At 36.8% G+C, this 11,947-nt stretch overlaps 1 protein-coding gene across 1 annotated transcript; it reads left to right on the forward strand.

Moving 5' to 3' along the window:
- Positions 1-485: 485 nt before the first annotated feature.
- LOC126367999 (alpha-aminoadipic semialdehyde synthase, mitochondrial) lies at positions 486-11,754 on the forward strand. Its single transcript, XM_050011822.1, has 20 exons — positions 486-697; positions 4,643-4,789; positions 5,077-5,253; positions 5,342-5,494; positions 5,605-5,751; positions 5,899-5,977; positions 6,087-6,214; positions 6,421-6,572; positions 6,717-6,839; positions 7,007-7,178; positions 7,529-7,599; positions 7,777-7,901; positions 8,439-8,673; positions 8,968-9,104; positions 9,188-9,300; positions 9,616-9,784; positions 9,878-9,972; positions 10,248-10,449; positions 10,853-11,029; positions 11,474-11,754. Exons 1-20 carry the CDS (start codon positions 629-631, stop codon positions 11,590-11,592), a joined length of 2,790 nt encoding a protein of 929 aa, XP_049867779.1. The 5' UTR covers positions 486-628; the 3' UTR covers positions 11,593-11,754.
- The last annotated feature ends 193 nt before the right edge of the window (positions 11,755-11,947 follow it).

Genomic DNA, 11,947 nt, shown 5'->3' on the forward strand with positions numbered 1-11,947 from the left:
ACCGTGACACCAAGGATCCTGAGGCTAGTAATCCACCTCACAAACCACACGATGATGTAAGAAGCTCAAACAGTTCATCATATCCATTTTAGGGTTTTGCATCAGGAGTCTTCTATTACTTGTGGGTCTACCCACCCCGTTAGATTTTGTCGTCGAGAGCTTATGTATGTATGTATGTAAAATGTTCACCTACTTTCATCACGGTTTGGCTATTTAGATAGCCCCAAGGAAAAGGTCAAACTGATAAGCCATTAAGTAAGTATATTACGTCACTTACAAAACCGAGCACTTTACGGTGGTGTAAGTATATTTATTATTATCAATAGGTAGGTACCTTTACAATGTGAACATTTCTTAATGAATAAATACAGCTAGATTAGCGTTCGGTTCATAATTAACAATTTATCTACTAAACAATCTTAAATAATAATAAGAGTAGCAAACAATTTGTGGACTATCACTATCATTTACGATAAAACGTCACCCGATTGTGTTTTCTCGAGGGAGCTTCGTAAAATATCAATAAGTGGTAGCGTCTCGCCAGGAACACAACGGTGTGTGATTCGTAAACGTTTCTTTTTTTCGAAAGGATTTATAGATGTGAATTCGTTGCTTGCAAAAAAATAAAATGTTGCACAAATCGGCCGCGCTTCGCGCCACTCTACTTAAAAAACATGTAGCATTTTATTCTTCAAAGGTAAGCTTCTATTATTTTCTAATAAAGTAATCCATTACTTGCTTCTAAGTCCATATGCGTAGGTGTGTTTTATAAAATTAATTATTATAAAAAATGCATCAAAGTGATTGTAAACGTACGTTTTTATTGAAGTACTCAGTCAATTTTAATCGTAAAATTAATTATGATTACCTATATAATTATATTGTGATTAATCAAAATTTTGATTTAGTAGGTAAGTATATATGGAAATTCGGTAGGGCCCTAATTAAGTATTATTATTCAGTATCCCAGTTTATAAAATCAATAAACACGGAGTAGGTAATTGGAGAATGAGCACATGCAAAAGCCTCCCGAATTTTTTGTAAGTAAATTCGAATTTGTATGCACGTTTTCACACAGAAACGATTCCATTCATACACTATTTCATTACTCCTTAAAAGCATGTATGTATTTTAATATTCGTAGAAGTACAATCTTCAATTTAATATCTTGCCCAAAAAGAGACCTCTCCTGGGTAGCCGGCCAAGTAGCTAATGCCAATAGCGACAAATTTACAATAAGTTACTTAAAAAAAATCTCCCCTGGAATAACGAATAGAACCTACTTATTGTTAGACTCTTAGTCGATTTACGTGTCTTCAGACGGTAGGAGGACCGAAGCTTGAAAGTTGAAACCAAGCAGTCAATCAATAAACTAGGAAAGTGTAGCTGCAGGTGGTCATTCAAAGACTTGTGGCTCTGCCCACCACGGTAGGGAATGATTACAAGCTTAGAAACGTGAGTTAGGTTATATGTTTGCCACTTTCTGCTAAAATAGGGACTGTTAGAGCCTTATTTCCAAAATTGCTAAACAGAGTGTCGCTTAAAATTTCCTTTTGCTCGTTATTAGATGAGCTGTAATACCTATACTTAAACGTTTTCTACCTAATTAAATGGCACGTTGCTAATTATTATCTGTTACAGATAAACTATATATGTTGGCCCTGTACAAGACCTTGTTATGACTTAGCAACGAATTTTAATAATAATATAATGATAACTACTCCTAGGTACGTAAATAGGTACAACTCGGCAATGATTATCAATAGAGAATGGGGATAAAATCATATGTGGTTTGGGTACAAATTACGTCTTCGTGATAGATAGATTTTAAATAAAAAAATAATGTAAGTTATATAAGTAACTAGGCCTATTGTAGAGTTTTAATTCTGACGCGGGACTAAGTAGGTACCTACCGTAGATCAATGTAGAGACGATGCGCTACATACTTACCTAGAAATTTATTTATTTTGAAATGGCAAGGATTCAAAGAATTTAAAAAACAATTAACAAGTATCATCATCACCATCATCACCAGCCCATTAACGTCACACTGCTGGGGCACGGGCCATCCCTATGGATGGATAGGGAGATCGGGCCTGCAACCATCACGCGGGCCCAGTGCAGTTCGGGTGCAATACAGTGGGGTGCGGTGGTTAACAAGTATATTTGCAATATATTGACTAGGTAGGTATATACTTAAACACTACAATCTAAACTTGATTTCTTAGTTTTATTGCAATTTATTTTCAATAATATTATTAAAGACCCGATAATCTACTTAATCTATCCGATAACAACGGGGTCCCACGTAGTTACCTGCTATGTTTGGGAATTTTGCCTCTAGGAAAAATATTCTCTAAAATCTGACATCACGTTAAGGAAACTAGTTTTTTCAGGAATTAAGTCAAGATGATTGCAAAGGAAAAGTTCGGAAAATTCTAAATAAATTCTTCACTTGGCTGACAGGACGAAAGGACTCAATACAACTAAAGGTATTTTGAATGAACTTAATGAAGAACTTTTGAAAAATAAACAAGATGATTAATTGCGAATACTTAATTCGTTCGACATTGGCAGATTAGAATGCGATTCGATAAACATGTTTTCGTAATAATAATTACGATTTTATCAGTTATAAATAGATACGCAGTTTACTTGTTTACGGATTATTCAATCTAGTTAGTCAATTAGAATTAGGAAAATATAGATTTTAGATAGGAATTTCCCAGTTCATATCAAACGCAAAATGTAATTAGGTAGGTACTTAAATGAAACGTAAAAAAATAAGTAGGCACCAACCTAGTGTCTTTAAAACAATACGACCCTGTAAGCACCGCATGTACATACTGAGCTGACAAAACACATAAGCCCTAATAAAACCTACGTTTTCAGAGGCTTAATTATATGAGAAGAGTTAGACTTTCAGTCACTTCTGACAAGTTAGATAAGCTTCCTCGTCTGACCTCGGTATAAAGATACTGCTCGCTAAGGAGATGATGATATAATTAGGTACCTAATACATAATTAATGAAACTCAAATATTAAAACACTACAAAACATGCTTGGCTACCGTAGCAACATAACAACACGTGAGAGTCGATCACGATCGAGCAGTGGAAATTTCAATGGCCGATAACATAATCTGTAACTAATACCGATACCAACCCAATTTATTACCTTAAACTTGTTAACGCCGGGTTATCTCTAGGGTGTGTCAAGAAATCATAACAGCTTACACTACTTAAACACTCTCAAGTCATATCAGTATTCAATGTTAGGATAGGAATAGGTTGCAGCAATTGTTAATGTTATTACTGGCGCTAAACAAATTTGCAGTAAGCCGCCTATAATTATCTCTCTCTTCTGTTTGTTGGTTCTCTCATTTCCTAGATTTACATACTTATTAAAATGTGTGTTTTAGATAGTATAAAGGCGGATGCTATAAGTAATAGGTATTTCTATCATGTTCTAGCAGGCCCTGCTATAACATGATATATCGAGGGTTTCAAGTTCAACCAATAGTCATAGCGAATGCTATCTACGTGGATAGTCGTCGTACGGCTATTGGTCAAGGCCCTCGATAGAACTCGCGCGGCGGTTCCCGTGCCGCGAGGGCTGAACTGAACATGGTTCTGAATTAGTTGATTTCTGCCTACTCTGTCACACATTGAAATATTTATGTATAGGAAAACTGGTCGCTATTTTTTTTTTATTTCAACCTCAAGTCAATCAATCAATAATAGTTTATTGCACAACGACATATACAAAGGACATAAACATACGAATAAAAACATAAGCCAATAGGCGGCCTTATTGCTAAACAGCAATTTCTGCCAGGCAACCGTAGGGTGAAAGAAGTTTATGTATTGGAGCACGGACTAAAGCCGTGACCTTAAAGGTGAAAACTTTTAGATACTTATTTCACCGGTCATCCACGGTCAGGACCCGATAAATTTACCAACAATGCTGATATTGTATTATTGATCACTATTTTTTGTTTTTCAAGCGTATCTGCTGGGTCAAAACTGTACCTAGGTACTTATTTAAATTATTCAGTGTTTTAACTGTTTGTCCAATCAATATGAACATTTAAGATAAAAATAATGCAACAACTTAACATTTACATAATATTTATATTAGGTAAGTATCTGGTCAAACGATATGTCCTTACGCTCCAGAATAGAAGGTACCAAATTGAAATAAGGTCATGCAGATACAATGCAGGGTAACATAGCCTAGCAACGAACATTTGCTTCTAAAATCTTACCACAATCGAGGGGTCTTTATTGTGACTTTTGAACTTTTCCCATAATGTATGACCAGATAGACAACTAACTACCTACTATCTATCTATCTATAAATTGATGCATTCTTAATAATTCTTATGCTTCCTACGAACTTAGACGCTTCGTTAGTACGCACCCCCTTGGCACATGAGTTATCATTCATTCGCACTAAATGCTCCACCAATTCACAGTAGAGCAACATGGTGGAGTATGCTCCATACCAACTCCGGTTTATAGAGGGGAGGCATCTGCCCAGCCAGTAGAACGTATTAGACTGTTTAAGCTTTTACGATTAACTGTTGATCCAACGCAGAGGACCAATATAATTATACCAATTTTTTTATATTTTTCCTTAGCCTCGTCGCGTAATAGCCATCCGCAGAGAAGACCAGTCAGTATGGGAACGACGGGCGCCATTCTCTCCCTTGAACGTGAGTCGACTCGTCAGGCAGGGAGTCAAGGTCATAGTGCAACCTTCCAATCGACGAGCATATCCTATGCAGGTGACTATGAAATTAACTTAATAGGTAAGTAGTTTAATTTCACAGACACCATAATGAAGAGCTAAGTATAAAGTAGATACGCGTAAACTCATCCAAACCTTTATTCAATAGTCCGAGTGCATCCAGCCAAGTTGTAAGATCTGAAAAAGTGAACCTAAATGCCAAAACTTTGACAATTCAAGACACCATCAGCAAACAATGAAGGAATGAAACATTTATATTTCATGATTAGGTATATTAATTTCATTTAATACATAATTATTTCAAAATACTTACTCTTGTTCTAGACATACATAAGCGCAGGCGCTATTGTCCAGGAGGACATAAGCGAGGCCAGCGTAATATTCGGAGTGAAGCAAACACCGATCGACCTGCTCATTCCCAACAAGACGTATTGCTTCTTCTCACACACTATCAAAGCCCAGGAGGGTAATATGCCCATGCTAGACGCTATACTGGCTAAGGTAACCAATCACGCCATGTTTTTTTGGAAAAATAGAAGACAGGATTTAGCCCCTCTCTTTCACAGTTCTTCATTTGTCCTAATTCCAGAACATTCGTCTAATAGACTATGAGAAGTTGATGGATGATGCTGGTAACCGAGTGGTGGCTTTCGGAAAGTACGCGGGTGTGGCAGGCATGATCAACATTCTACACGGATTAGGACTGCGACTTCTAGCTCTTGGACATCACACACCCTTCATGGTAAGATTTTTGGATGCACCAACACGCTGTTGTTTCAAAAGCAAACATTACTAATAACGTATTTTACGTAATATCTTACCATGTCTCACAGTTTTCCCAATATTGCACAGCATATTGGTCCAGCGCACAACTACCGCAGTTCAAGTATGGCGAGGCAGGCGATCCGGGACGCTGGCTATGAAGTCGCTCTCGGGATGATGCCCAAATCTCTCGGACCTCTAACCTTCGTCTTCACCGGCTCAGGAAATGTATCGCAGGTGAATGAAGAAGCATACTGAGTATTTCAATTTGAATGAAATAACATTTCAAATGAAAAGAAATATAACACAAATCACTGATATTTCTGTATTGATTTCGACGCTGAATCCTCTCTATCCCATATGATTAATCTTTTCTTTTTATAGGGAAGTCAAGAAATCTTCCAAGAACTACCCCATGAATACGTTCCGCCTGAAATGTTGAGGAAAGTTGCTGAGCATGGAAGTAAGTCGAAAGACAAAATATATGCTTAAAGTGTTTTATTTTTAAATCTCGACATGAACTAAATTGTAAGGAACTTATCTAACAACTAAGTGAATTTTATTGATGACAGGTCCAAATAAAATATACGGGTGTGAAGTTAGACGACGTCATCACCTAGAAAGGAAAAATGGTGGCGGATACGATCCCCAGGAATACGAAGAACATCCTGAAAGATATATTTCCACTTTTGCTCAGAAGGTAAGCATCATGAATATAATGTTACAAGGCCATTCCATATCAATGAAAGAATGAAAACAATTCAGGTGATTATAAATAATCTTTGCAATCACTATTAGCAACAAATAGAGTATCGGCAACTCGAAAACAATAAGATAAAAGCAAGATAAAACGTACGCTGACTTATCGGTCATGTAAGTAGGGTAATGAGAAATGTTTGTGAACAGATAGCGCCGTATACGTCAGTGCTCGTCAACTGTATCTACTGGGCGGTAGACAGTCCTAAACTACTGACCATCCCTGATGCTAAACACCTGCTACTGCCTTCGAATACTCCATGGCTTCCTAAGAGCATTGGAGCGCCAGCATTACCCCATCGGTAAGAATGTTTCAATACAGTTGTGTATATCTCTCATTGACTTTCATTTTGATAGGCACATTTGTACAACCCTTCACCCCTTATTGAAATCTCTCCCTAATTAGGTACTTTTAAGACAGCAAATGTATATTGTTAACTTGATAGGATGCTGGCAATCTGCGACATCTCAGCTGATCCCGGCGGTTCCATCGAGTTCATGAATGAGTGCACCACCATCGACACCCCCTTCTGCCTGTATGATGCCGACCGTAATAAAGATACTAAGAGGTAAATTATCTTCGTAATCATCAGCTTGTTGTAATCCAACGTTCCCATGTTTATGGGGTTCCCTATACATTTGCGCTACAATGTGCGATTGTGTTATGTATGTGGTGTTATTGTACAAAATCTATTTTTTTTTCCAAAATACGAAAAAAAGACATGTTTTGTTTTAGTTTCAAAGGCCCTGGAGTGTTAGTGTGCTCAATAGATAACATGCCAACACAACTTCCGAGAGAATCCACGGACTTCTTCGGAGACCTGCTGTATCCTTATGCTGAAGACATTATGTCATCTGATGCTTCGAGACCCCTGGAAGAGCATAACTTCAGTCCAGTAGTACAAGGGGTGAGTATATGTAGTACATATTTTAGCAGTAATTATTAATTGGTGGAGCTAGTATTTATTTTATTAGCTAAGTATATCCCTATATTTCTTTTGTACAATCTTTGACCAATATCTCACCTGATGATATGATAATTAAAGAGTAAGTAATATTAACTATTTACATGATCCAATGTTATAGTGATAACAATGTTATGTTCCCGGATAGTGATCCGGGAACAGAGACGGCTGTTACCAATTTCACACTTTCAACCAGCTTCAAGGAAAGCAAGCGCAAGTTCTTCAGATACCAAAGAAAATGTAATTTACCACGTTTTATTAGTCACCACAGCACAAAATGTTTTCATTTTCAGGCTATTATAGCCAGCAACGGAAAATTGACACCAGCCTTCGAATACATTAATGATCTGAGAATGTCTAACACGTAAGTATTAAACTTTCACCTATGTTACAATAATATCCTGGGCAATTCAGCATGAAACAAGTTACTATTAAAATATTAGGTCCTCAAAGTAGATGACTTTACTAATAGGTACAACTGATGACTTTAATGAAAGATGACTTTACTAGTAGTCGGCTAATAATTTTTTATCTATTTCAGTCGGTCACGACATAAGGTAGAGGGTTTGGACCAAGAAACTCAGGTTGTAATCCTGGGCAGTGGACTAGTCTCAGCACCGGTCGTGGAATACCTGGCCAAGGATAAAAACGTTTCAGTCACCGTTGGTAAGTTTAACAAATTCTAGGAGACCTTTATAAACTCTACCGAACTTTCAGGTAGGAACTGATATTACAACTGCTATTGGTACACATACAATATACATACATAATCTCACGTCTATATTCTCTTGCTTCCTCCACAGTCATCAATCGTTTCAGAGTAGATTGTACTGAACCTTAAACAACAACAACTACTATGATACCTTATAACTACAGGAGTAACAATGTGACCCAGCTACTTATTTTTTTTGTTTACTTATGGGGTATGCTTATCGGAACGATTGGCCGGAGATCACGCAAAGTGGAGAGGAGTAGAAAAATCAAGGGGAGGCCTTTGCCCAGCAGTGGGATCGTATAGGATAAATAAGATAAGATGGGTTCTTTATCAAAAGTTTAATATCAATTTGGTTTAGGCTTGACCATAATCTCAATTGGTGGTAAGTGATAATGGGCCTTAGGTACGCTTAACTGACGCTACTTTCCCAATGTAAGAAGTAAACGAACCAATTTATGTTATTTCTACGTTAATTTTATTCCTTACAGCGTCACAAATCAAAGAAGACGCCGATATCCTAGCGGAACGTTACGGAGTGACCTCAGAATATCTTGAAGCTAACAATGAGGGAGCTTTGAGCAAACTAGCATCAAAAGCTAGAGTGGTAATATCTTTGTTACCATATGATTTGCACGGGGCAGTTGCCAGGGCGTGTGTCAACGCTGGCGTCCACATGGTCACAGCTTCTTACGTCACTCCTGAAGTTGCCGATTTACATAAAGCGTAAGCACTTGTTAGTCATTAAAATCTCCAGAAATTTATAAATCGAGAATTTTCGCTATAAAAACTGGAAGATAACAAACAAAAACAAAAAAAATATTTTTCCTTTTCTATAATATCCTCGTAAGGCCCGGATTTCCAGACACAATAGTTAAACAATGGGATTTGGATTTTAAAAGGACTTTGGGCCTTACGACCATATAATTAATAATTAAAAAATGTATAATTATACTTATGTAGGGTCTACAGTTTTTTTTTTTTAATAGTGTATTATACACAACAATATTAATTTCGCAGGGCTAAAGACGCTGGTTTGACACTATTGAATGAAGTGGGCTTAGACCCTGGGATTGATCATCTTCTGGCTCTGGAATGCATTCACGATATTCAGAATCACGGTGGCAGAGTTGATTCCTTCGTATCTTATTGTGGAGGTAATTTATATGATACTTCATTTCTTTTAAATTTAAAAATAAGGAATGAAGTTCCTTTATTTTATGAATATGTCCATTTTTAGGTCTCCCTGCTCCAGAATTCAGTGACAATGCTCTTAGATACAAATTCTCGTGGAGTCCTCGTGGGGTTCTACTTAACACCATTTCAAGTGCCAAATATCTTAGCAAAGGACAGGTACGTAATGAAACATAGCCCAACTTAGTTGATTCAACTTTTATTTTTTTGCATTCTCTATATACAATCTCTTTTTCTTGTACTGTTTTGCTATCCTAGGACACCGGGTGAGAGCCCTCAGCGCTCCCCATTTGTCCGGCCAAGTAGTAAATGCCATGTGCGGCAAAATTTATAATAAGTCACGTCAAAACCAAAACTACTACATAGGACTGAATATTTATAGGATTTATCAAATCAAAAGCAAATCTATCAAATCTGAGAGAATAAATATCAGAATCCTCATTAACATACAATTACTTGTCCTTCTCATTGCAGATAGTAGAAGTACTAAGCGGCGGCGAACTGATGTCAGTAGCAAGAGAACTAGATTTTCTTCCCGGTTTTGCCTTCGAAGGTTTCCCGAATAGAGATAGCACGAAGTATGCAGAACTTTACGGAATCCAAGATGCTCATACCATGTTTAGAGGCACTCTTAGGTACAGAGGTAAGTCAGAACACTTGAAATAATTCAAGTGATATACTTATATGTATTTAGGCAAAGAACTGTTCCCTTATAGATATATCTTATTGTTCACAGGATTCGCCGAAACTATGAAGTCACTGCAACTCTTTGGACTAGTTGACCCTAACCCTCATCCGTCGCTGCACCCTGAGGGTCCTGAAATCACATGGGTATGTAACAACAATTTGAAAATTAGTTCAAAGTAGGTACTTATGTCAGAAAATGAATAAATTATTAATCCTAATTATTTCTAATAGGCTATTGATATAATCTTAAATATGACTTAAACTGCTCAGGCGTCGATAATATCGATATTTTACGTAAACAATTGTGCAGAAACTATCGATTTACAGCTAATAAGACGTACCAAGCGCAATAGAAATTAAACTCAAGATGAATATAAAAATTTCGATAAACCAACAAAACCCGTATCGTTTCCTTACAGCGTCAGTTCGCCTGTGAGCTTCTGGGGTTGACAGATAGTTCGATATTCTACGAGAACCTAAAGACCAGATTGTCTGAGCGTATTGGAATCACGGGCATGCAAGCTGTGGAGTCACTTGGCTTCCTTGGTGAGGACCGTATTGTCAAGTGCGGTACGCCACTCGACACTATCAGTCATTATCTCAGCAAGAAATTGCAACTCGGTAAGATAACATCTGCTTTGATCAACAAAATACTTTATACTTTGTCAACCTTTATTATTTCACTGATGTCAAAGGCTTATCTTAGGACAATCCTTTGATTTCTGGTGATGTTTTCTAGAATAATTCGTATGTTCTATATCGACTAGTATTAAATAAATTGGATAACATATTTTTTGCCACAATAACTGTGATTGTAATAAGCTCGCCTAAGGATAAATATTATGTGTAATTTTTTTTGGTATTTTAAATAATGACTATACAAACAAATGAACTGTTGTCGACGTTTGAATATTTATTGTTACTAAAACAAAACTCTAAAAACAACAAATGCTGTATTAACGTTTGAAACTGCATCTATCGTAAATTAATGCAATCCTTCAAGCTCATACATTATTTATTACAGAAAAAGACGAAACGGACTTCGTAGTCCTTCGACACGAGGTTGGAGTAACCTGGAGAGATGGAAAGAGGGAACGAAGAGATGTGACAATGACGGTGCGAGGTGACCCTGCTTCTCATACTGCTATGGCCAGAACTGTCGGCCTACCCACTGCTATTGCTGCCAAAATGGTGCTCGATGGTATGTTTGTCCTATAATTTGTCCTTGTATCACCGATTTCTTTACATTGTTACTGTAGAGTTTGCGTTGATGAAAATTCATCGTAATAAGAAGGAGATGTACACACATATAAACACACAAACTCTACATATAAATTCTGCAAACTACAAATAGTACCAAAGCAATTTAAAGCCAAATCTACAAAGTGTGAAAAAAATTAAGTCTACGAATGAAATTCAGGATTTTGGTCAATAAAGCACAAAGACTTGTTATCTACAGTTTACACAAACGAAATTGTAGGTGCACGAACTTCCCCCACAAAACATCCCCCGCATTATCTGCTTATACCTTTAAAAGAGATTGAGCACATGGTATACAAACACACACTAGAAGTTGGTATAATTAATTGAATGAGTGAATTTGTCAGTATGAAATGTCATTATAATCTTCTTTTTTTATTTTCAGGTGAAATCCAAGAACGAGGTGTCGTAAGACCCTTCTCACCTGTAGTGTACAGGTCACTACTTTCAAGGCTACGAGCAGACGGGATCGTCGCTAGAGAAACCACCAAGCCATTAAATTGAATAAGAAGAAGAAGATTGAATTATAGATAGTCAAAACATCGAAGAATTGTCGTCTGCATGTGCTCAACGTGTTTAAGTATTTCGTGTTCTTGTGTAAATATTGTATGTAAGCAAGCTCATTTGTGTGTTACGCTAAGACCTAATGTTAAGTATAATTATTAAGTTTTTAAATAAATATTTAAACATAATTTCAATAAATAAGCTGTTTCATTGTCTTTTTGGATACTTCCCAAAGCATATTTTAAAGTAAGTTCCTATCGTTCTCAAACTCTTTGATAGTCAAGTTATAAAGTAATGTCAAGAGGCCTTTAGATTTTCAAAAACTATAACAAACGTTTTCGATTTCAGCAAGGCA

The sequence above is a fragment of the Pectinophora gossypiella genome, chromosome 7 (assembly GCF_024362695.1).
Source record: "Pectinophora gossypiella chromosome 7, ilPecGoss1.1, whole genome shotgun sequence".
NCBI classification, from domain to species: Eukaryota; Metazoa; Arthropoda; class Insecta; order Lepidoptera; family Gelechiidae; genus Pectinophora; species Pectinophora gossypiella.

Coding starts and splice junctions, on each gene's coding strand:
- LOC126367999 (XM_050011822.1), top strand. CDS start 629: ATGTTGCACAAATCGGCCGCGCTTCGCGCCACTCTACTTAAAAAACAT. Junction 5,495..5,604: donor GACATCACACACCCTTCATG/GTAAGATTTTTG, acceptor AATATTGCACAG/CATATTGGTCCAGCGCACAA. Junction 9,105..9,187: donor CTTCGTATCTTATTGTGGAG/GTAATTTATATG, acceptor GTCCATTTTTAG/GTCTCCCTGCTCCAGAATTC.